The following is a 25,910-nucleotide window of genomic DNA, read 5'->3' on the forward strand; positions in this document are numbered from 1 at the left end:
TCAGTGCAAATATTTTTTATTTTGCATAAAGATCCGCAGTCCAATGATCACCCTTAGCATACCAAAGTGCAACGATCGACCCCACAATTTGCATGATTGTCTCTGTTTTGTTTTCCACATTCCCGGTTCTGGCTTGCTTTATATTTACACAAAACATTCGGTGAATTACTGTAGCGTGTCGAGATACAACACCATGCGGGCACGTTCCTAGTATAGTTCATACTTCCAGGCATAGTTCACCGTAACCCGTTTTTGGAAAACGAGGACTCGAACTAGCTCGAGTCGCATGGGCCTCGCAACGTTTAACTGTTCTTCGAAATACAGGTTACAGGGAATTAACGCTTCGATGGCGTGGTTCAGATTCGTTTTGACCCAGCAGTTCAAAAACGTCATCCAGCTGCTCGGCACTTGGTAATTAATTTCACTTGACAGTTGCTCAATTGGGCGCAATAAGAAGATAAATGGATCCAGACAAGGCATTGAAAATACGTTCGAAAAATTGATGAGCTGTGAATGAAGCTGAACATTGACGATTGTACAAGTTCGCTTTCTAAGGGTTAAGCAATTAGAAGCCTATACTACTGAGAAAATACCTAAATGTAACGATCGTTTGTACATCTTCGTGTAGTCTTATTGACATAGGTGTTCTACATGTTGGAGTAGCATATTCCTTGAAAACTAATCGAGAAAAATTTACTTTATAGAATATCTCGGAAATTGTTAGACAGCGGCAAGAGTTAGAACAATAGCGGACAGAAGATTTTCCACTGGAGCGAAAAGAGACTGACAGTGCGCACACGATGGTACTGTCAACATGGTAGGAGGATCGATGGTGGTACCGAGGCGGCATCGATTCGTGGCAGCATCCTTCGAGCGCGGTGTTTTCTTCGACGTCCTTGATTCCGCATGCACGAATGATGTCAGCGTTCGAGCAAGCCGCTTTGGGCGTCTACGAACGAAAATACCCCGTCGGTGTGCACTTCCTCGAAATATTAACGGGCCTCGACGTCGATCCACGCGTTCCTCCGACCCGACCCGACATTTCCAGGGAATCCACACCCGGCGAAGATCAAGACAGACACCGTCTCCGACGGCGCTAGCCAGCCGATCTTCTAAGACGCGGTCCGCGATAATGGCTCTTACGTAAGCCAGCGGCTCTCAACCGATGAGCAATATTCTTCAAGGGAAATGCTTTTCGCGGCAAATACGGTAATCCACGGTTAAACGTCTCTGAAATTCACACGGTTAAATTTCCACCACTCCCTCTTCCACACCTCTATCACTTAACGCCTCGGCGGAGCCTTATCGCGGTAGATAAGGAAAGAGAGCAAATACAGGGCGAGCCAAAAATCTTTTCATTTATATATATATTTTTATTAGATATGATAAAGAAACCCTTGGCGAATATTGCTATCGAAAACGAAAAATTAAGAAAATTTCGAAGTCAATAATTTTTGTCTTACCTTTTCATACGTGGCACCGATGGATCGTTGAGATTCTGCCGATTAAAACGAGTCCAAACACGATGTAAATCGGACGAGTTTTATAGACTTCAAACATAGCAATCACAGGTACGTTATTAATTATGTTATTCGTATTAAGTTCGTGAAACTAGTCCGATTTACGTCGTGTTTGGACTCATTTTAATCAGACTGATCTCGACGATCCACTGGTATCACGTTGGAAAAGGTAGGACAAAAATTGAAATTCTGAAGTTCTGTTTATTGCGTGATTGTGCCTTTGAAGTAGGCTACCTCGGGACACTAAGTGGTAGGGCAGGAGTGGGGACGAATCGTGAATATTTACGTGTAATTACCTAAACAGATTTAGGCATATTTAAATGAGCTACTACTATAACGATCAGAAACACTCGGATCGCGAGGAGCTTGCGAAAACCGCTCTCTCTATGCACCGAAACTATTTTAGTGCCACGGAACACACCGAACAGGAAATCGGAGCGCGAACGCGAGCGCGCGATTTCGAGGACGCATAGTGTTCGATTTGTGCGAAAACGTGGACAAAATTCATATCTCTATCATACGTGGTTATACTTCGCGCTGCCATCTGCTCGGATTTCCACGGAATTTGTCCTAGTTTTTGGACCGTTCGCAGGGGTTTTTTTTGTAACCTGGCTTTCCGAAACTTGGTCTCCTTGCCACCAACACGTTAAACGCCTCGTGGATCACATATGAGCGATACCAATTTCTGATCAGGTTCAAAAATTCATTCTCATCGTGTCTTATTAATACACACCTATTAGATTTCTTTATACTGCGGATAGGCTAAGTAGATCGCACTCTGATAAATTTGAACTTGGAAGAATCAAAGTAATCCTTAGGAGGATAGAAAGGATCAGAATTATTAATAACAATTGTTACTCCATAATGAAGTTGTCAATTTGTACTTCAATCGAGTTCATTTCCCCGTTAATAAATTGATATTCAGTGGCATTAATTTCATGACAATCGTTTTCATGTAATTCTACAGGGTCACCGATGACCCCTACGGCTTTCAACGTGTTAATCTCTGTCACAGTTGTGGACATTCTTAGAAAATGTTGACTTACAGATGACTGGTTCAGAGTTGAAAAACTTTTTCGAGAATGGTGCAAGTTCAATTAAAACAGTCTTTTGTTGTAGGGTGTTCAGAATGTTTCGTTTAAGTTTCTGAGTTACGGCTTCTACCAACATGAACAGCTTTCAGGGGGACGTGTACGAAGTTAGAAGCAGTAGTTGTAACTTGAGCAATTCATTAAGTTTTGAGATTTTCTCTGAGAAATATATTCTTAAAACCATTAAAAAATGCAAGAGAATCGATTTCCCTCAACTCGATAAACAAGAACACTCGATTGAAAGAATCGGTAACAACATGTCGGAAAAAATAGAACGTAGAAGCGTTTCAACGATTAATGAAGCAAACATGGCTCGGATAAATTTGGATATTCGCATTCTTCGTGCAGTTTTATGTCGCAATGACTGTTCCAAAGAGTCGTTCGGTATTTTTGTTTTACTGCTCGACGCTGCGCGAGATCCGTAAAATATAATATTTGTAAATTACAAGATCGTGTGCCGTGTAAAACGGGTCTCTCTGCAGTCGGTTGTCGAATTACACTTATCTCGTGTTTATTAAGGCTATGACTCGCTCAAAAAAGGAAGCGGTAACGACAGCGGAGGATCTGTGGAGTTTTAAAAGTGTTCAATCTTGTCAAAACCGGTGCAGAATTACCGGCGTAACGAGCGGAGAGATGATTCGACGCTTTAAAGTAGAATTCATAGAACTAATCCCTCCATGCGGAGCAGCGTTCGCAAAAAAGCGCTGTAAAAATTAATTGCTCTTAGGCGCACTCCTTTCAAGCATGACTTATTCTTTATCGCTGCATTGCTATTCTTTTCTCTCGCCCCGGTATCTTGAATAAAATTCAAGTTACACCAACTCACCGTCACAGCTTCTATAATGATATTTCTAAGAAATCATAATCGAATTTACATGTTGCAAAATTGCATCCCTGAAATGACATTTCCCGGGCAGGAAGCAGCGAACGCAGCATCGAGGTCAGAGATGCAATAATAAGGAAGCGAGGCCGCCACGCATTCTACATTAGGAGAGGCATATCGCCTGGAACTTTCTCTCTGTTATCTTTAAAATTCAAGAAAACACAGAGGTTTCAGTTTTTGCTTCTCCCCTAGCACATCCACTGCCAAAAAGCTTCACATAATCAAAGTAACACAGTCAATGAGACCGAAAGCGCAGAGTTGAAGTTCAGCATTTATTAACCCTAATAAAATATGGTTTACAAATCCTGGATTACCTTTGGCCAACACAATAATTAGATCTCGTCTGTCCCTAATTTTTCTCTACTTCATCTGTCGGTAAAGCTAAGTTAACAAAATGAGATAAGTTTAAAATAGGATCACACGCGTCGTTCGCGACGAATAAAACAAGGTGAAGAACGATTTATTTAATCGTCAGTAAAAAAATGCGCCAAATAGGCACGAACGAGGATTGAACGCAATTTTAGGAATCGGGCGCACAGTTCTAATGACATCATTATGTCGGCAGTCGGCCTCAAAGGGTTCAGAGACTTCGCGCAGCGCATTAATTTACCGTGCAAAAAGCTATATCGATTTTAGGAAATGGCATTTTTTTCCCCCGCAGAGGGAGTTCGGTTTCGAGAGAATCGAGTTTAAATATCGAGCGAGTGCACGTGCACTTGGAACCCGGTCGGGTCACTCCAGGGATCCCATGGGTTGAAAGGAATCCACCACCACCACCACCACCACCACCACCGACGGCGCGGCGCGGCTGCTGAATCGAAGAGCGTTCCACTGTGTCCTGAGTGCACGCGCACTCAGCCAATATTGAACCTCGATTTCCCGTAAAGCCCCTATAAAAAAAAAAAGAAGGAAAATACTACTCCCAACTTGTCTATCCACGTGGAATCTGTCGCCCTATGGAAAAAAACCAGTTCCGGGGAAAATTTTATTTACCGATGCGAGAAAAAATGCTCCGAACGATTCTTGCCCTTTGAGACCCGGTGGCTGACAGGGGGCGAACAGCACGAATCTGTCGCGAAACGGGCGACACACGAGTCCCGGACACGTTTTTCATTGAAGCGAACTGATCGGTTCAGGAACTTCCATTGTCTTCTATCCTATTCAGCGCGCCAGGAGAAGTGTATTATCTCTAAACTCTTCCTTTTACCGATGCAACCTTTGACGAACGTTTTCAATCCCTGGATTGTGATTCTTTGCACTTTTCTCGCGATTGACAATTTGTAAAATATCAGGTCGAGTCATGGTGAGAACTGCGAAAGAAGAATTTCCTTCGTCGATTGCGATATATGGTAGTTACACGAAAACTAATGATTAATAATAATAAGAATAATAATTGAACCCATGAACCCTTAATAATTTCAACTATTTAGAAGTTTCGGCGTGAGTCATGTCTGACCCACATGTCAGTACAGTTTTCTTTCGATACAAGGCGATGGCTCGGGACCGGCTTTCGTCCTATTTCGGATGAAGAAGAAAAAGAGGGGATTTTCTTGTTTCGAAATGAAAAGACTCGTCTTATATCGGAATAAAGTTGCTTATCCCCAGGGACCACGAATGACTCCCCAGGGACCATAACTGACTGTGAAGACTTAAACGCTAAAATTGTTTATAGTACGTCTGTTACCATACATTTCTAACTATTCGAGGATTACAATTCTTATCGAGCAGTCTCGTGTTAACGGTTTTGAGATACTAGACTCGGACATTTTCAAACTTTCTCTCACTAACTTGCTGGCGTGTTACGTTGTTGCGAATTCCTATCAAACTTGTCAATCTACTTAGTTACCAAAAATCAAAGTTTCGAAAGTTGTTGAACGTTGGGGGCAGATAGGAGATTACTGTGATAAGAATTTATGAAAGCACAATATACCCTGGCGGTGAGGAAGAAATTTTTTAAATCCAAAGCAGGGCAACCTTAACCCGGTGAACCAACAATGTCCGGCTATTCAAAAATAATATTCTAATAGAAAACATTGGTAAAAAAAGGGCTAGAATTTTTGTCAATATTTAAAGGGATCTTCTTCCGAAGATTTGATCGTTTATCAGTGTCTCGAAGCCATCTTTGCATCATTATCCCATTCACAGCGCCATCGACATACGCACCATGAGTCTATTATGCTGCTCGTACCGACTTTTCAACTTTACGGAAATGAAAAGGCATCATTGCATGAGAATACAGCTTCTCATTGTTCATTTTTACATCGCAGTGAGCACAAAAGAAATTTAATTAAGCAGACGATGAACTTGTCTTTCCAATTACGCAGCACAGCCTCAGCTTTTGAATTGCAAATACGTTTTACAAATTAAATTCTCGCCCGTAAAAGATTAATACGCGGACAACCGCACTAGTCACATTTAAGTGACCACGATTCCCCGCGTAATTTAGAAAATTAACTTTCATCCTAACAGAGTTGCATAAAATACATCGGAGCTAATAGAATCAAAGAGTGATCGCGGATTTTATGCATCTATGACAAAAATGAATAGGTGTAATTTAATGCAGCAAAAACAGAAGAATTTGCAGCTACTGTCACATCATTTTCAATCTATTAAACATATTAGGAAAGAAATAAAAATTTTTATTTCAGCCTAGTCGGTTGCAATTCAGACGGAAATTTTTTATTTTACATGAAGTTCCGCAGTCTAGCGATCACTGTGAAAAACTCTGCACCTCGTTAACTGAGATTACTTCGAGGCAAAGAACAGAGCTCGGCTTTTAAACCATAAGCGGGCTTGTATAAGTTACAAAGTACCGTTTCGTGTTTAAAAACAGCGGAAATGATCTTTCACGGAAAGGCTCAACATTTGTTTATAGGGCAGCCTAATATTTACGGGGTTAACACGGTTCGAGCAAGAAGTGTCCGTTCGAACTTTATTTTCAGCCGTAGATGAAAGCCTGGTCTATTATTAACGCCGCGTGAAACGGTAGGGTGTATTTGTAAAGAGGAAAGAGAAAAAAAAAAAAAGAAGACGCGCACGTAGAAGGGAGGCCAGATACGCTTGTTACACGCGTCGTAGCTTCTACGTTTCATTAAATATTTGAGAAGTTCCGGCGGTAATGTCGAGAACAGCGTGCCGGCAGCGTGCGCGGTGTGCACAGGGATAACATTCGTGTCCGAGTCAACAACAACGTTCGGCTAACCAAGGGTCTGCTAAGTGTTCTGACGCGAGCACGCGTTTAAAATAAGATCGTTTTGCGATTTACTTTCTCGCTCGTCCGCTCGCGCCGCTTGTAATTTCCTCGGAATTGCGGCCGGTCGTCTCGATGATAATGGGGAATACCCGGCACGGCGGCTCTGTCCTTTCCACGCCCTTTCCTCCATTACGAAACAAACCGGGCTGCTCGAGGATACTTGTGCCGGATAGGGTGAACCTAGGCTATACAGCTACGCGCAGACCTCCTTCGATTAACACGTTAAATGCTGTGCCTGGGGACCGAGGCACGGTGTGGCTCGTTTCCATAAAATAAGCGGAATTACGTAAAAATTTTCCTGCCATGAAATAAGTTAACCCTTTGCACTCGAAGCTATTTGAACTCCAAAACGAAACATTTCTTCCGACCTAGAATATTTCCATCCCACATATTTTTTTCTCATGTTATACATACGAAAAGGATGCGATTTACTCGTACAATACTGAAGTGTTTAGTAATTTATTAAATACAAACAAATTTAATAATGTGAAAAATCTTTTGAATAATGATACAGCAATTTTTAGTGGCGCCTTACAGTCGCCATTCGAGTGCTGAGGGTTAAATCCAGGTTTTTTCGTAAGCTAACACTTGGTGGGCTGAAAGGGACACAGACTTACGTCTGATCTAATTTGTTAAATATTAGCTCAAGTCTCTAGAATGCCACGTTGTGTTTTTAAGCGAATATTTTTGAATATTTTTATAGTGCATCCGTTTCTACTAAAAAACTTTTATATTTTTATCTCCTACTAAGTTGGTAATTGACTGTTAGACTGTCACATAAAATACTATTGGATACCCTTTACATTGGATTAGGCGTATCAAACTCATAATCAGTAAAAATCTGAACTACTCCCAAGGTAATTCAGCCATTTTGATTAAACCAGTATCACGTAGCTTCAAGTAAAGAGAAGGTCAAGATCTAATATTGACGAACACTTGTCAGTTTATTTTACCATAGTTTACATAGAAAATAAATAAATTTCATTGAAAATAAGCCTATCATCCTAACTTTAACCCTCCGTTTGCTATGTCATTCGTGACTCGAAGAGGTGGGGATAAGCTCGAGGGATCGTCAATACGTACAATTTTACTCCGATATAAGACGACGCTTTTTTATTTCGAAATAAGAAAATCGCTATCCCCTCTTCTTCTTCTTCTTCAGCCGAAATACGACGAAAGTCGGTCCCGTGCCATCGCCTTATATCGAAAGAAAACTGTAGTGAAATGTGGGTCAGACATGATTCACGCCGAGGGTTAGAACTTGCAGGAGTCCGAGGGATTACTATTCCTGATAGTCGAATATTTTTGTGACGAATCGTATGCACGTGTACACACAACATTATTCGTATGAATATGCGCACAGGCAGTGCGAGAGTGTAAACGTACGTCAGATTTTTGTGAAGATGAGCAGTGGTTTCAAACCGCACGATTTTTCATCTACGCGAATAATCGATGTCCCTAACCGCCGCGTTGTTCGTGGGAACATTGTACTTGGCGAAAATTAATCTTGAGACTTTCGAGGACATCTGGAATTGTACCGTTTCATGAAAAGATAATCTGTGTAAAACTTGAAATCTTTTTCAATTGTAATAATTGTAAAAATAATAGAAAAAATGTAATATAAAATATAAAAATAAAATAATAATTGTAATCAATTGTTAATATTAAAAAAAAAAAAACAAAGGAAAACAACAGATATATGCACAAATTGTTCCAAAAAACGGAATGCAGTTCTTAGACGCAACGAAACAAACTGCGGTAAAAGATATACATGAAATATTAGAACTGAATTTATGGAAAGTATATTTCAAGACAATGGGGACATTTCCATTGTTACTTTCCCAGTTTTTATACTGTTTACACTTTTTTCTCCTCTACTGTTCACTGTCTATTGTACTGTACGTACATTGTACACTGTAATGGTGATGTGTATTATTGTATTTGATAAATAGGACAAAGAAATACCGTCAAAACGGATACCGATACCGTCGAGTAAATGAACAAAATTTCTCTGACAAAAGTCGTACAAATCAACGAAGCACAATCTAATTGCAAGGAAAAATATATTCCAACAAGTCAATTTTTCAGGGTCATGGTTTTTATCAAAATGATCTTATATTTTGTTTCTACGCATCACCAGAACAGTTTAAGCATACATAGAATGTATAATAACAATCGGGACAGAAATATAAAATTCCCAGAGAGCGTTGCAAAACAAAAAATTTTATGGCCGAGAAGTGGGGTGTGCTCCCAAGTGGCCGACGTTCGTTTTCCCGATGAAAAATGCGAAATCGCGTCCGCAGGTCGGCACGCGTAAATCTATTACAGGAAAAACAAAACGGTCGCGCGAAACCGATCCAATTCCTTCTCCGCGCGATATATCTCGGTCGTGCGCGAGCGATCGAGAGAGAAAAGACGAGGGACAAAAAAAAATATTGAATTTATCGTTGCGGTCCGCTCGTATCAAGAAGAATCGATAACGCGTCTTATCCGCCGGCTCGATCGACGGAGACTTCACCAAAACGTACGATCGTTACACAGGGTGTCCCAAAAATGTTGCACTTCCTTAAAAGAAGTGATTCCCGAGGCGATTTGAAGCAATTTTCTTTCTTTGCAGAAATTTTCTCCGTGGCTTTGCGAAATAATTATTACCGAAAAACACGGACCAATAAGAAAGCCAGGGAACATTTTCTCAAAGGACAAAGTTACTTCAAGTGACCTTGGGAATCACCCGTTTCAAGGAAGTAGATCATTTTTGGGACACCCTGTGTAAATCATGTTTCAGTCTTTTCGGAAAGACAGCCGCGTTAAAGATCCATCCCTCGGATACGGCAAAATTCTGGCCCGCGAACTTTTTACGTTTACCCTGACGACGCTGGCCTTAAATCCCGATGCTTGGCACTAATCCAGTCATTTCGGTTATCAATACAAACGAGAAATGTCCTCTTAATTGCATCGCTCTGGTTATCCGACGTTCGAATCGCTGTTCCCTTTGTTAATGTGCGCTAGACTGCGGACGTTTATGTGGGCTCGTTAAATTATTCGTCACAGATTGCTTTCCCGTTAACCTTCGTGCCAATATTTGAAGCTTTCCGCGAGCCCCGATGCGTCTCCGGTCCCCGGAAAATTTTGCGGAATAGACTTCCATCGAAGTTATTCGAATAACGAGGATTCCAGGCAGCTTTGCGATTGTTTAATCCGCAAATGAACAGAACTTTTTCAATGCCGGTTCAAAAGCGAGTATCTGGATACCTGATATTCGTCGAGCCCAAGAATTACAGAATATTATAATTATACTGCATCCGTGGGGGTACCAATTACTGTGCCTGTATTAGTTATACTTATTCGTAGAGCATAATGAATATTAAAAGAGATATATAACATGTGTATCAACTAATTTTAATGAAAAAAATTTAATACCATTTTTTAATATTCATTATGCTTTAAAAATAAGTGTAACTCGTATAGGCATAGTAATTGGGTCCCTTACCCTAGTTTGCTTAACGTTTTAGAGTTGATTGATTACGTATGCAGATAAGTTGCTTAATCTGCGAATTTAATCCCCGCCGGGGTTCCTAATTTTAGAAAATGCAATTTCGCGTGATTACATAGAGGTAAAGACATTTCTTCAGAAAAATCCACAAGGAGCTTCCATACTACGATGAAACCACGGCGAACATGTTATCTGCTCACCTAACCGTTATCGAGTTAAACGGAATTTTTATCGTAAACGGAAAATAAATCGGCGGTACTGTGCCGAAGCGTTGAAACGGGGCGAAAGTGAAGCAACTTTAAGAACCGCGATTTTCGTTTATAGACTTCATTCGATACCACTTTCATGCGACATGGTCCGTCGAACGATACCTGAGCCAGGTCACGTGGCAGTGATTAATAATTCAGTACCGTGTTATTAATTGCCGATGGACATTTATAGTCGAGTGTATCATAAAGGAAACTTGGTGAAATCTGGCCACACTTTTCCAGATTATGTTAACCTATTTTTTCGACACAGAAATTACGAAATTAACATTTATTTACAATCTCTACAAATTTAATAAAGCCGCCACCACGATTCTTCAATCCTTCTTTCACCTTAGCGCAAGATTATTTTTTACTGACTCTTATGTAGAGAAGCAAAATGTATAAATAATTCAAATAACTAAAACTGAAACTATAAATTAATGTATCCAATCAATTATCAAGATCGGTGGCAGCTCCGTTTTTGTAAATATGTGCCAAACAATGTCTGGAATCCCTCAAGCTCGGCAGGAATCATAGCACGTTCGATTATTATCGAAATCGTGGTAAATATTGCGCCTAAAAATTGATCCGGTCAACGTCGAACGTTCCCCATGGAATTTAATACGCACGAGAAACGTTGGGTATAGGTATCGCGTTACGAGTTTAGTGAGTCTTGAAACCGGAAACGAGTCGAAGACGTACAAACGCGAACAGGTCCTCCACGTAAAAATCCTTCGAAACATGTCTCGTAGCGCATGACACCGATATATAGGTATACCATGCGACTATGCGACTATGCCACTGCAGTCGGAAGTCGCTGAATTTTTTATGATTCTAGAGCTAAAATAAGGGTCACATGACCCACTGTTTGTGCCAACACGCATTATTTACGCAATCGCACACCGTGTTGAATTTGATAAATCGAAACCGTGCACCCTGACACGCTTGCGGAACAACTTGTGCATTGCGATCCGCCGGTAATTGCATTCTCAATTAGAAGTTCACTTTCCTTCAACATCGTTTGCAATTGGCGACGGTCGTTCTACATTTACAGTACACGTACACGCAAAACAAATCGGTATTTCAACCCGTATAAACAAACATTGTACATTTTAGTGAAATACATAGATTTTCAAATTTTGAAACTTCTGAAGGGCACCTCTCTGAAAATTTTAATTGTAAACGGTACTATGGAATTATCGAACGACAGAGATTATTTATCGTTTTTATGCGAATCGATCTTTTTAAATTAGATTGACGTCAACACTTTTGTGAGTCAATTTTTTAAGTTCCTCTAAAAATATTGTGTGGACACTGAAGTATTGGGCAAAAATCTCTAATGTTGAAGCTTTACAATGGATTGTGTATTTTGGTTGCGTATGCGGGGGTTGATTGATTGATTTAATAAAATTCTGGCAGCAATCGACGCGAATTGAAGGGTGATCATTCTACGAAGAGAAATGGGGAAAATAGTCCGTAATAAAATATGTTCGGAAGAAGCTCCGTTCACGAGACAATTAAATTTAAATATTGGTCAAGTGCACATGCACTCAAGCATCGTTTTCAACGCTCAGAGTACCATGGAACGGGGGGGGGGCGCTTCTTGACGCTGCTAGTAGTAATGCACTCGAGTACACATGCACTCGGCCAATATTCAAACTCAATTATCTCGAAAACGGAGCATTTTATGGAAAAATATCTATTCTGTATTCTCAATTGATTTGTTTCTACGGTGTCGTTGTCGTTATTTCCTCTTTACCATTTGCTCCGATTGTTCTTCAATTTCGTTGACAATTGTTGGAAATTATCGAATTTTTTCCACCGTCGAGAAACATTCACCCGCATGTACCGCTGCAGGATGTTGTTTTACGGTTGTCGGTTCATAATTTTCATTTGATTAGTTATGTATTCTAATAAACAGACACTGCAATGTCAGCCCAGTAATTTTCAAAACGTCGCTAGTGCACTTTGCTCGTTGTTTGACATTATTAAAAATAGCTGCAATTATGCGAGAGCATGTAATTGCGTGTTACATGTTGGTCACCGGTGACCGACGCAGAGGTGACCGCAACGTCTGCATGAAAGTTTACGGGATGATCACCGCGCACCGAAAAAACAAACGAGTGTTTGTCAACGGTGACATATTCGGTTCGAAGAGCTTCATGAAGCGCGATCATCTTGCAAAATTACAAAGATCATCTTGCAAAATTACAGAGATCATCTTGCAAAGAGCCGTAAGCAAGGTATCAGCAGAATGCTCATCGTGGGCCATCGCTTATCTGCCCGAATTAAATGCGTACGCGTTCATTAAATCTTCTTTGTAAATAAACGCCTTTCTCGATTTCATGAAAAACCCGACGTCCCCGTTCGTGTGGCCTCACCCAGTCGGCATGAAAAAAGAATTTGTTTTCTACGCGAACGTAATGGCTGGACTGCGGATTTTTATGCGTTTATAAAGTATATACGCATGTTTACAATACAAGAAAACATGTATAGTAACAAACATTGATGACATCTTTACTCTATAATTTGTCATTATAAAATAGGGTAAGGGAGCCAATTACTGTGGGGTTACCCAATAATGTCTAAAGCGTAATGAACAGTAAACAAGAGATATCGAATTTTTTTCATTAAAATCAATTAATATATATGGCTGTATATCTCTTTTTAAATATTCATTACCCCCACGGTAATGGGTTCCTTACCCTAAAGCGAGAAACTTTGCGTAAGATCCGCAGCCTAGCAATAGCGTTTCTAAACCTGCTTATAACGTTAGCAATCTATTATCGCAAGACGAGTTAACGGCGCAGCAAAATGTATTTATTTTGCGTGACGTCTCCAACGCTCACGGCGTTCCACTTCGATATCGCCGGAGCGATAAGGGTCTCTGAGGGCTGAATGGCTGATAGCGGCTCGGTTTCTTAAAATCCGCATGGGAGAAACAATTAACGGTTCCTAGACGCGACGATGCGCAGCTAGTTGATTAAATGTTTACCGATCTATTGCCGCCGTCCTCGAAAACAACATTTCAATTGACCTGAATCGAACGCGCGGCAATGGAATCTAATCATTTTGAAATATTTTTCTAACCTCGAACCAGAATGATATTTTCGTACCGGTCAGCTTCGTCCGCGAGTCGCTGTTATGCCTTCGAACGGCCCGGCAGAATGAACGATACACCCAGCTTCATTCGTTTACGACGCCCAGCCCCGAGCAGGTAATTTACGTCTGGGTTTACATTCGCTTAGAAAATGACTGAATGGACGACGTCCCCGGCGACGGAGGTGCTCGGAGACAATTCTGAACGTTCGTTACACCCGTTCCTCTTTCCTCTCTCTCTCCCATTACAGCATCGATAAAATGCTAATATAGATGGAAAACTAACCTCGTTCGCGGAGAATTTAATAACGCGGGACTGACCGCGTTCTAAATGCGCGACTATACACAACGGAACGCGCAAAGGCACGACCGAACCGGACGTTATTTACGAGAGATGTCTCACCCTATTGACGCGCGGACAAAAGAAAGACGCACTGAAAAGAACCGTCCGCACACCGCGTCAATGTGCTTACGATCATAACAAGTAGGCCTTGGGAGGCGATACATTGCGACGCTCGTCTCTCTCGCTTTCCCTTTTCGAGAGAGGTACACATAAGTCGCGAGCGAGCACGCAACGCGTTGATCCGAAGATCCCTATTATTTATGAAACTTCTAGGTTGATCGGTCGAATCGATTACCGGCATCGGGTGGCCGATAACTATGCACATACATAGGTGTCATCGACGCATAACGTATGATCGTATCGACTCGTTTCATTGATTTCATGGTCCTCGGCGGCCGATCGGTGTTCGAAATCGTTTCCTAATTTTTTGTCCCATCGACGGTTAACGCGCAGGTACGGGGGTCACAGAGCCACACGACACCACACACACATATTCTCTCTTTCTCTTTCTCGCACGCACACGCAGACACAATGTACACAACAAGACGACCTTCGTTTCCCTTCGAAAATGAATCGGATTACCTGGTTGTGTTTTCGCAGTGAGTGCAAGGGTATACGCGGGCGGTCGAAGCGACGGCGGCGTCGTCGACGAGGGCGACGTCGTTATAACGATCGTCGTCGTTGACGGGAGAGCATATCGAGGCCGTTTCACGCGGATTTTACGACGAGCCACTGCACGCTCGGTCGACGCACGTAAAAACGTTCGAAACGGGTGCGATCGATCGTTTGACGAGGGATGCTGCTTCCTTCTAGAGACACGTAGAACGTGTGGGATACGAGATAACGAAGGTAACCCCGATCGGGAAACGTGTGCCGTATAGAATGTCGTGGTCGTGGTTGTCTTCGCCTTCGTGGTCGTCGATGACAGGAACGGTGGGGTATGTGTGCACGGTGATGCAAGGCTGTTCTATCGCGACACACTGCCCACTTTTCGGTCCCTTTGACGGCCCTCCGGGGTGAGAATGATCAGCCGGTGCGCGCTGGGCGTCCACCGTTCCTCGTCTCCGATCTCGCGGACCATCCGCACCGGCGTTCCACGTTTTCCATTGCCACTGTCAGCACCACTGTCACTAGATTCATCGCGCGCGACACACGCACGCACACACGGCCCGGAAACCACGGGGACCGTCGTTGGATCCCGTGCAACTCGATCAAACGACTACGACGGGAATCCGCTGGCAAACCCGGAGATATTCACGTTTACCCGACACCCACTGTATCTATCTCTCTCGTTGTATATCACGTTCGCACGCAACTGCACGAGGGGTGCACGTCTCTCGCGCACGACGGCGTGCTTCACGCTTCGAACAGCACGGTGAAGACTCGAGTCGTCGTACGTGCTACTGCCCGAACGACGTCGAGAGACTTCGAGGCGTCGTCCCTTGACGGCGCCACGAGTCGCCGCACCGGTGGTGCCGTGAACTTCACAACTAACCAACCAACCACCGACGCGACCACGCGGAACTCCCACCATTCGGGGGTAAAGAGGGTTGCTACGTTTACGATCGTCAGGAACTCGCATTGTTTTCCGCTCTCCGACGGAGAAATACCGGTTCGGAACGGTTATCTACGGTACTTTATCCGGGTTTCTACTAGAGGTCCCTATTTCACGTATGTTCAAACACACGTGTAATGAATGAAGCCGGATCTTAATCAGTGTAGTATTAAGGGCCCGCGGTAGTCACGTGACTTTTCAATTAATAATTTCCATTCATAGCCTTCAGACACAGACTCAACGTCCGTCTTGGTCTTGACCCGGCGGGTCTTAAGTCCGTGACTAAACTTGTCACAGTTTTTGCTCTGTATTATCGATATTATGAATTCTGACGCCAGAAACGTGCTTCAAGTTTTCGCCTTTATTTCGCAACAGAATCAAGACAAATTATAGCTCAATTTGTAGCTGCAGATATTTTCTAGTGCGCGCTGGTCTCGACATCATCCAGAAAACTCATCCAATGGCATAAAAATGCTTGCATTCCACGGCATGCACATCGTCAATTTTTGGCCTACTCCGAACGCTTATATTATCAAATATCTGCATAATCTCGGCAGTTCCTGACCAGCGCGCGCTAGATTGAACCTTCCTCTTTCGAATGAGCCCTTTACCAGAGACAAAATATTCTTATTTAAAGATGAAAACTTGAAACACGTAAAACCATTTTTTGACGGTAATGTAGTTACTCTACCTTATCGCGAATCTACGGACTGGAGACCGGCTCCTTAAATATTTTAATTTCACAAATATTTACGCGGAGAGAAATTTTAATGGACCCTTATGTCTTTGTTGTATTTCCAATTTGTCGAAATTAGAGGTAGAACATGATAGTTCAGAATTGAAATTTTAATGCTTATATCAATTTATTATTTTTGTCGAGGGCTGCCAGGCGGCAAGTTTGATTTAGCAATTTAACCCCTTGCTGTGTTATTTGCAGGCTTCGTATGCATTGTTAAATTATTTTCAATCGCTGTACGCATATTTGTGAGATCCATGTAACAGCTCATAATTTCATTTTGAAAATTCAATATTTAACTTACAGGATATAACACCTAGCTAGTCTGCCTTTTGTGCGTTTAAATGTTCAGTCCGAGATAGTTGGATCGAATAAAAAAATAAAACGAGAAAGTAAAGTGCTAAAGATCCCTCCGGGAAACCATAGTGGGGTTATTAAAAGTCAGTTCAATAAAAGTGATTATATTTTTGTACATTATAATTTCTCCCTTCAGTACTGCATAGTATTCTACTAATGTATGGTAGTGTTTTATGAGAATTATAACAGAAGGTACCTTAAATAGAAAGTGTTTATAAATAAGGAGCCACCCTTGATTTTATGAACGAACAACCCACCGAATAGATTTTTCAATAAAAATTGAAAATGTCGCCAACAAAATGAATCAATCTTCTCCCACCCAGTACCCACCCTGACCCAGTTCCCAGTGTCGCCAGATCAAGACTTGTATCCCCACTCTACCTTCCCCTTCTACCGCGTTGTTCCCCACGCTTCTGCCGCAACCTAGTCACGTGACGTGTTTCGTCTCTGTTGTGCATGTATTAGAATGTCACGTGATTAATCCGGTACTGGTAGAGAGGGGGTAACTTTTCCCCCTCAATTCGTGCTCTCCCCTCTCATCTGGCGACACTGGCAGTACCACCGTTACGAAAATATCCATACACAGGATGTGAGAACGTATGGATGATTTTCACGCGACGAAATGTTCCTTACCACCAACCATTAAGGCAACAGTGTAGAAATTAGTCTTCTCAACACAAATAAACGACTTCTTACAACATAGCATCGATAATATACACGTGGTCTTCGCATGACGACATTCAGCGGAGAAAGGTCAATAAACGAAGAATTAACTGTGGACAAGAATAACAAATGCCAGACAACCATAACAAAGTACATCAATTTACATTTCTGGCCTCTCTCTCTGCATAGCTGAAATAATCGATCTTCTATAAAAATAAGAAGTCATTAGACAAGTCATGATCACTATTCAATTCAATTCCGCAATCTCTTTTCTCTATATGTAGCAATTTTTGTGGACGACCTCCCACGCAGAGCTACCGTACTAACAATTCCTAGCGAGCCGATCATTCGCATCGGCCGCGCGTTTCTCGATTGAAACAGCGCGTCGCGTCGCGTCGCGTCGCGTCACGCCGCCGGGAATGAGAATCATTGATCGTAATGGATTATCGTAATGAGAATTCGTCGGGATCGGCAGGTGCCGGAGAGATTAGCGACCGATCTCCGTCGCCGCGGTGCATGGCAATTAATCGAATGGTATCAGAGCAGACTCACCTTCCATAGGACGCGTGGCAGCGCTGCGCGACATTGTTCGCGTGGTCTATTAGGCTGCGGCGGCACGTAGTTAGGCGTATCTGGACGGAGTCTGTAGATATGTTTCACGGGAAAGTCGACGCCTCTCAGACGCAGCTTCCTGGCGCGATGGGGTTGGTCGTCGGCTGGCGTCCTCGTAGAAAATGCATCAAACGCGTGGCACTTTGGCCGTTGTGTAAAAACGGGGGTAAAAAACGTTCTCCTATCTCCGGCCGACGACGGGAGGTATAATATCGTGAGGATGGTCGGCGTGCCGGTGTTCGTCGGCGGTCTCGATTGGACGTTGCTGTTGGCGAACGACGGACACCGGGAACGACGGTTTTCGGTGGTATCGCGACTCGCTGTTCTGTTTTCGTACGCGATAATCGACAACTTTCGTCCTCGGGCCGGTCGGATCCGCGGCAGAGGGCGATACGGGCTCGGAGATGGCTTCAGTTTACGGCGAGAAAGACGATAGAGGCACGTGCAGGATGACGGTGACGCGTAGGCGGTCGTTTCCGTCGTACGAGCAGCATCAAGCGTCGGATGCCTCGATAGTCGACGGTAACGCTGTCCACGGCGCGTCAACTTCAGGTCGGATATTCCGCGGCTAAATAATGGTGACAGGATGTCCGGTGTGGGGGGTACGGGGGGTCCTTTGGGGGTGGCGTCCATGTGGGGTGGATGGTCACCTCCTTTCTTTCCTCTCTCCTGCGACCCACCTCCTCCTCCAGGACCTCCTCGTCAGGGTGCCCCAGCTTTCGTTGTCCGGGAACACCTCCCCTGTCTCCAGCCAACCCTCAACTACCCCCTCCTCCCACGCTGAACGTTGCGGGCACACGCTGCAAAAGAAAACACACCGGACACCGGTGATTAATACACGGCTCGCCGTTAATGTTTTTCGGTCGGTTAATGTTTCACGCGGAGCCAATTTGCGCGGAGTCTCTGCGCAGCGTGGTATTTTAGCGATCTAAGCGGGATCCAGGTGGTACAATAAGGTCAATTTACGCTATACGCCATGGACCGGCACGTACCGTCAACGGAACGAACCGGCACCGGCACAACAAAACATTGAAACACGCGTTTTAAATGGAACCGTTCACACTATACAGTGAATTCTCGTTACGAGTCAGTTGCGCCGGTCTGGGGACTGACTCTTAGACGAAACCTGAGGTTGTCGCCGAGCGTCGCGTTTGAAATACACAGGGCACGCTGGAAACCTAAGAGTCATATCCGTCTACAAGTCATAAGAGCCTATGGCTACTAAGCGATAGTGACAAGAAGACTGAGAAAATGTCTTTCTCCGATACAATGTTGCACGTAGCTAGAGTGACGGCGCTTCCGCCCCTCACCGCGGTGCTGCGAGTAGTTCCACTGACTCCAAATTGTGAGGTTGACACTGACTCGTAATGAGAATTCACTGTACTGCACGAACCGGCACGCACCGTCAACGGAACGAACCGGCACCCGCACAACAAAGCATTGAAACACGCGTTTTAAATGGAACCGTTCACACTTGTACTGCACGGTCCGGCACGGACAGGTACGGACCGGTACGGACCGGTACTGACCGGCATGGTTAACACTTATACTGCTCGGACCGGCTCGACGCGTAACCGACCTTCATGCTTATTGTGACCCGAGCAGTCAAGGGTAAGATTCCGAACAGGATTTACTAAACATGTTTATTATTAATTTCCTTTAGGCGTCGTAATTTATCGGAAATGATTTTTCACGTTTTGCGTTGTCTACGATCATAGCTTTGAACACTACTTTATTATTAACGCTACTAACAATGCATGAAGCGCTATAATGTAATAATATACTATACGCTATAAAGTACATTATCAATTCTATTAATAGATTGTAACAGACTGTTTTTTGGAATGATACTCGAATTTCCGACGAAATGGATATTCTGTATTTGTTGAATGCATTTCTTCAGAGAAATTGTGAACGTCAAAGAAGTTCTGTTGTGCAAGGGGTTAATATGCACTACCGGTCAGAAGTATCCGGACACTTGCGAAATATGTATTAGCATTGCATAAAAGTTATTGCAGTGCCTAAAATAGTGAGTAAAATCGATTTTTATTAGTTTCTTATTAAATATCTAACGAAAATATCTATCTAAAATTAAATACGAGATTCACCGACGTGTCCACCGCGGAGTGTCCGGATACTTTTGAGCGGTAGTGTGAGTAGACCTATAGAACATCGTGTATTTTATTTTGTCGATTATTATGAATAAAAGATACGGTCAAACCCGCAACAAAAATTCGTTTACGTGGGCGATAGCTACGCCGACAGCAACTAATAGAAATAGTTTATTTGCAGAGTTCCGATTTGTTTTTTACGTTGCGACACGCAACTGTGTCGGAAAGGCTGTATAACGAATTGATTCGCACCGGTGCAGGAAAAAGGGCCAATAAATTGCCCTATACAAACACCGAGAGGAGCGTCCAATCAGCTAATAGGGGCCGATACTTCAAAACTGAACCATTCCCCGTGAAAACTGCGCAGTGATTGTCGGACATTCGTGTTATTAAATGTGACATTGAGAGTGTTGAACGAATCGATTCGAAAACGATGTCCCCTTGCCATCTGTCGCTCGCGTACACATGCGGTAGACTATTTTTTTTTTCTTGGATCGTGCATGCGCTATTGAAACTACAGGCCAACACGGATACTTGTATATAATTTATTTGATGAAGGCTAAATTGATAAGCTAACGATCGGTACCGGAGAAAATCTACGGTCTTTTACCGAATGACAAACCCCAATTACATTTTCAACGCCTGTCTCCGCGTGGAATCGGAATGAAATACGCGAACCAAAACATTCAAAGGGCAGAGAAAACACGGACGACACACCAGCGTACAACTTTGTATACAGCCGGTTGAAGGTTGATTTATACTATCCGCAAGGAACGTTATTCGTTCAGCAACGACCAAACATTCTTTAATGCGTTTAGATACAAGTGTTTATACATAGCGTATCGTATCGTATCGTATCGGCACAGACGCGTATCGGAAACTAAATAAACAAAGTGTTATTATACTGAAACGGAACCGTCCCGTGGCTCTGTGCGGCTAGTATGAATCGACTTAGTCGTGCGAACAAGCCGGTCAATCGAACCAAAGAAGTATACTATTCCCGATCTGATTTCCTATTCAGCTATCCCCCGCTCGAACTGAAAACTTTTCGAAACTTTGTGACACGTTCACGAACAAGGAAGAGAGGCTAAAACAGGTCGAATGTTGTTTCACAGGAAACTTTTTTTTTTTTCACCTCGCTCGGTTACGATTTAATATGTAAATATGAATTCTGTTCCGCGTGCAGTAACTTCAGCCGACTATGTGCACTCAAGAATTAGCTTCGACCGCTTTGAAACTGGACTTGTGTTCAATCATTTCAGTGGAAGAATTCTGGGATAATTATTTATATTTTGATTGCCTGAGTAGTTTGAGTGTTTTGAGACATTGGAAGAATTTAAGAATGTTGTTACATTGTTCTCGACTTGTAAAAATTATGGGAAAAAGAAATGCATTTTCAGGCACCTCCTGCCGGTCGAGTTTGTATTTTGCTTAGAAATCCGCAGTCTATTATTAATAACCTGTTACCGGACTTGATTGAATAGCGAATTTCGAGTTAATCGTATCGTCGATCAGGATAGGGGTTGTTCGAAGCGTAAACCAGCATCTAGAACGCTGAATAGGGACATTATCATATTTCTAGATAAATTTGATATCTTATCAGATCAATGTTTCTTAACCCTAAGCATTCAAAGTGGGGTTACTCGGAGACCCCAACACGTTTGATAGCGAGTACTGTTTCAACGTTCTTGCAGCTTTCAGATCCTAATCAAATTTGATATATTAGCGCAAAAATAACTTGCTAATTAAGTGTTAAAGTGAATTCTAGCAAGAAAAATGAAAGATCTCGGTGAAAATGTGAAAAGTTCTTTTCACCTTGGTGCACCAAGGGTCACCGTGACGTAGTTGCGAAGTATAACAATTCGGAACATTGAAACTCGCCATGAATGAGCGATACGAGAACAACAATGGATTGTAAAGTGCAGCCTTGAATCAGTATGACCGTTGAATGGCGCCAACCCCGCCGCGCGCGCCTTTCAAACGAGCGCGGCACGGTATACGGTAGTGCTCACTGAACTTTGCTAAATCTGTTACGCTTAAATTTGCACGACCAATGTTCACTCTTCTCCCACCACAAGAAAATAGAATAAAACTACTAAAGGAAAGGCGACATACGTACAAAGAGGTGGCACGAACGTAAACATGCGATAAAGAAAATTTCAAATTCAGTAATTTTCCTCTTACTTTTCCAAATGCGGTACCACTGAATTCTTGAGATTTTTCTGATTAAAATGAGTCCAAACACGACGCAAATCGGACTACTTTTACAGACTCGATGCAAATTACACAATTAAGGACACACTCATGATTGCTATATATGAAGTTTATAAAACTAGTCCGAATTACGTCGTGTTTGGGCTCATTTTAATCGGAAGAATCCGAACAATCTATTGGTAACACATTTGATTAGGTAAGACAAAAATTATTTTTTTTTTACGCTCGTATCACTGTCGTATCCATTCCCCTTACTTTGTCGTGAAGATTCCTCGAAAGGACACGCTACCTGGTAACGCAAGAATTTCACTTCCGGATCCGAATCTTGACTGAGCACTATCGTAACGGGTTCGATAAGCGCGGCACGGGACAATGTTTCAGAAATTAGGGTTACGGAGGAAGCGTCGGACAGTTTGGATACCGGTTTACGTAACTCCTCCGTTCGGGCTTCCTATTGTCAGGGCGAAAAGGGATGGAGCGAGATCACACCTGTCGCGATTAACAAAAGCGGAATCGTGCCGCTAACGACGCTGACCACCGGCGACCTACATGGAGGAGCGGCCCCCGCCATTGACGGGCATTTTTCATCCCCCTCTGTATATTCGTGACCTCGATAAAACGATGGAAACGGCAGGAACAGGCCGCAAGCCCTACAGGCAGCAAAGCCCTATCAACGCCCCGCGAGCAACGCCTAATCGATCTTTAACTGTGCCTTTTGTCGGCCGCCACGCCGCGCCGCGCCGGCGAATATTCGCACGAAATTATGAAGGGATAAATGCATTCTACGCCCGGTATTTTTAGCACGGTGATTCAGTGGACAGAAATACACCTGTAATCGCATCGACGAGCGCATTATCGAACAGTTTTTCATGCGAGCGTTATCGCTACCTGCTGCACGCCCCGAAATGATTCTTGCCGCTCGCTACGGCCCGTGTTGCGCGAACCCTGGCAACAATTTATTGCTGCGACCCGCGCCCTCGAATGCCGCGGAGAAACCGCCGGATTCCTTAGCGACAGCTTGCTTGCTGTGAATGTTCTCGCTTGCTACGGGTCCTCTCTGTACATTGCATTTCTAGTGCCGGGACGATGGTGTTTATAATTTATAGATCGGTGAGAAATTATTTCTCAGAAATACTAAAACATTCTATCGACATTATTGTATGCGAGGCACGCACTATTTCTCGTACAGTGTCTACACAGTATTTTATAAAATAATGCCTTTTGGTGGGAAGATAAGAGGGCTAGTGAAGAATTGAAAACAGGCAAATTTGCAGCACATTTTAACACTTAGCACTCGAATGGCGACTGTAATGCGTCACTAAAAATTGCTGTATCATTATTCAAAATAGTTTTTACATTATTACATTTGTTTGTGTTTAATAAATTACTAAACATTTCAGTACTGCACGAGTAAATCGCATCATTTTCGTATGCATAACACGAAAAAAAAAAAATACATAGAAGGGAAATATTATAGGTGGGAAAAAATGTTTCGTTTTGGAGTTAAAATAGCTTCGAGTGCAAAGGGTTAATCATTCGAACGGATTTCTAAAATCCTTCATGTGTAACTTTCAGAAACAACTCGCATACAATAGAATGATCAAATGCAAAATTGAAAAGAGATTACTTAAGGATGTTATTCTATTATTTTTGATTTCGTAGAACGATTGAAAGAGAAAATATATTTTCACTTAACTGTGGTTTGTTGCAATTGACTTGGATAATTTCATGCACTTACATGGTAAAAATGAATAGGATTGTCCAATGATAAGCTAAGTAATAAATGGTATTTTCGGTCAATTTATAGCTAATTATGCCAGACGCGACGGATGCGAGGAAAGTCACGTTTCAGGATCCCCATCCACGCGTGCGCAAATATTTCGGGAATTTGCTTGATTCGCGCTTGATCAGGGTGCTCTCGCGATGACGTTCGAAGGTTTCAGCGATCGGCATGAATGAGAGTTTAACGCGTGCTTTATCCGCCCCACGATGCTAATTGAGTTAACGCCGTGAAGGCTGTGTGCGGAATGGAATCTGCAACTTGAGGCTTTGCGAACGTTGCAACAGATTTCAGCGTGATCAAGTAACGTTTCACGTGTAGGTGACCGCTTTCCTGCCGTTATTATACGTACGCTTCCTTAATGCGCGTGGCATGAAGCATCTGTGGACGTATGAAATATCATTTTTCCGGGTTGCTACTTCAACGGCAACTGATCCACGGAATGAAGTCCCTCGCGTTCAACGCACCCGTCATTCATTTCCTTTATGGTTTTATGTGTTTATTTCGCTGTTATTTTATCGAGCTACGGTATCAGTCGTCTTGACTGGATACATAATAATATTATGTATGTAACACACACTGCAGAGTAGCCTCTTATCGGAGGTTACAACTGTACAATAAAAAAAGAGATGAAACGATTGTTTTTTTTATGTTTTTCAATTTTTTTCGAACACCGCTTTTACTAGTCTCTTTTTATGGGTTTTTATCGTTTGTTTGTCCAGGTTTTAAAATTAATTTTTACGTTAATATATTCGTCGTAGCAAATTTGTTTAGGACCTGTAAAATGCAAGAAAGTTGGAGGACTACTCAATATCGTACATTTAATCATTTTCAATTTTTATTTCATTAAATAACTTACTTCGATTTTATGGAATTTTTGAGGTTTCTAGTTTGGCAGTCAAAGTGTTAAATTGAACGAACGAAACGGCGAGAATTAAGCAGAACCGTACAGCAGGAGGGATTTCAAGGTTAACTATGAAGTAAAAAATATACGAACAAAAGCAACCGGAGGAAAATCGTGTCCGGTTTCATTCGAGTCGGAAAAATCTCGACACGCGAATACCGCTATAGTATTATAGTATATATGTATCTCCGTAATGGATTGGCGGTGGTGAAAGACTCTTGAACTCTCGGAACTTGCGATTTCCATCGAAGTGGAGTAACGGGGGCAACGGAACGTGTGCGGAAAGTGTATGTAATCGGCCGGAAATTATATCGATCGAATACAGCAAGTTTTTCAAGAAATTATGTGTCTTGGAAGTTTGACCGCCTCCCAACCACCGTGCGCAACGTGGGGAACGCGATACCGTATTAAAAGTCGTGAGCTTTTGCGACGTATAACAGCAAGCTCTAACCTTTATGACAACCACGTATTACACTCCTCATAAGCGTATTATTCTCAAAAATGTTTGTACACAGAACACGAATTTTCTGAATCAAAAATCTGAAAAATCAATTTCCAGGGCCTGAGACTTAAAAATCCGCAATTATCTCTGACCTAGAATTATTCTCAAATAATTTTGACGCTAAATCTATCGAGTTCTGAAAGTGGCAAGTATGCTCGAATAAAAATCATTTCCCACGAGATCTTTTTAATTCCAATATTTATCGAAATAAAGTCGATTTTATGTGTTATGTATTTTACAATTATTAAAATTAAAAGATCTTTGTTATTTGATCAGTGGTGATATGCCATTTACGATAAAAGCATGTTTATGCTCGGAGAGTGCATAGAGTGATTTGATTGAAAATTAGTGTTCTCTTCAAGGTTGACCTTTTCTTGACCTGGCACACGGAAAATAAAAAGATTCTGTACACAACGCATGGAAACTGATGTTTCCTGCCTGCTCGGAAGTTAGGAAAACCGGGGAAAATATGTTACACATGTGTTATTAGTATCGCACGCAAGGGAAGGGTGATCGATAACAAATGTTTCTCCCTTCGGCTGATCA

General features: G+C 42.5%; 1 protein-coding gene across 7 annotated transcripts in view; it reads right to left on the minus strand.

The window, feature by feature from the left end:
- Window positions 1-25,910, minus strand: part of Atp8b (ATPase phospholipid transporting 8B) — a 107,610-nt gene that overhangs the window by 33,399 nt on the left and 48,301 nt on the right. For 6 of the 7 annotated variants that reach the window (XM_076791068.1, XM_076791067.1, XM_076791072.1 and 3 more), the window contains exon 2: window positions 17,794-18,653. Coding sequence is in view for 1 of the 7 variants with exons in the window: in XM_076791074.1 (XP_076647189.1) it covers window positions 17,794-17,827 (34 nt within the window). In the remaining 6 variants the exon portion in view is untranslated. Of the gene's footprint in view, window positions 1-14,512; window positions 15,207-17,793; window positions 18,654-25,910 lie in introns of those variants that run through there. The other variant, XM_076791069.1, reaches the window with a different exon arrangement.

This window comes from Halictus rubicundus, chromosome 7, assembly GCF_050948215.1.
Source record: "Halictus rubicundus isolate RS-2024b chromosome 7, iyHalRubi1_principal, whole genome shotgun sequence".
Lineage (NCBI taxonomy): Eukaryota > Metazoa > Arthropoda > Insecta > Hymenoptera > Halictidae > Halictus > Halictus rubicundus.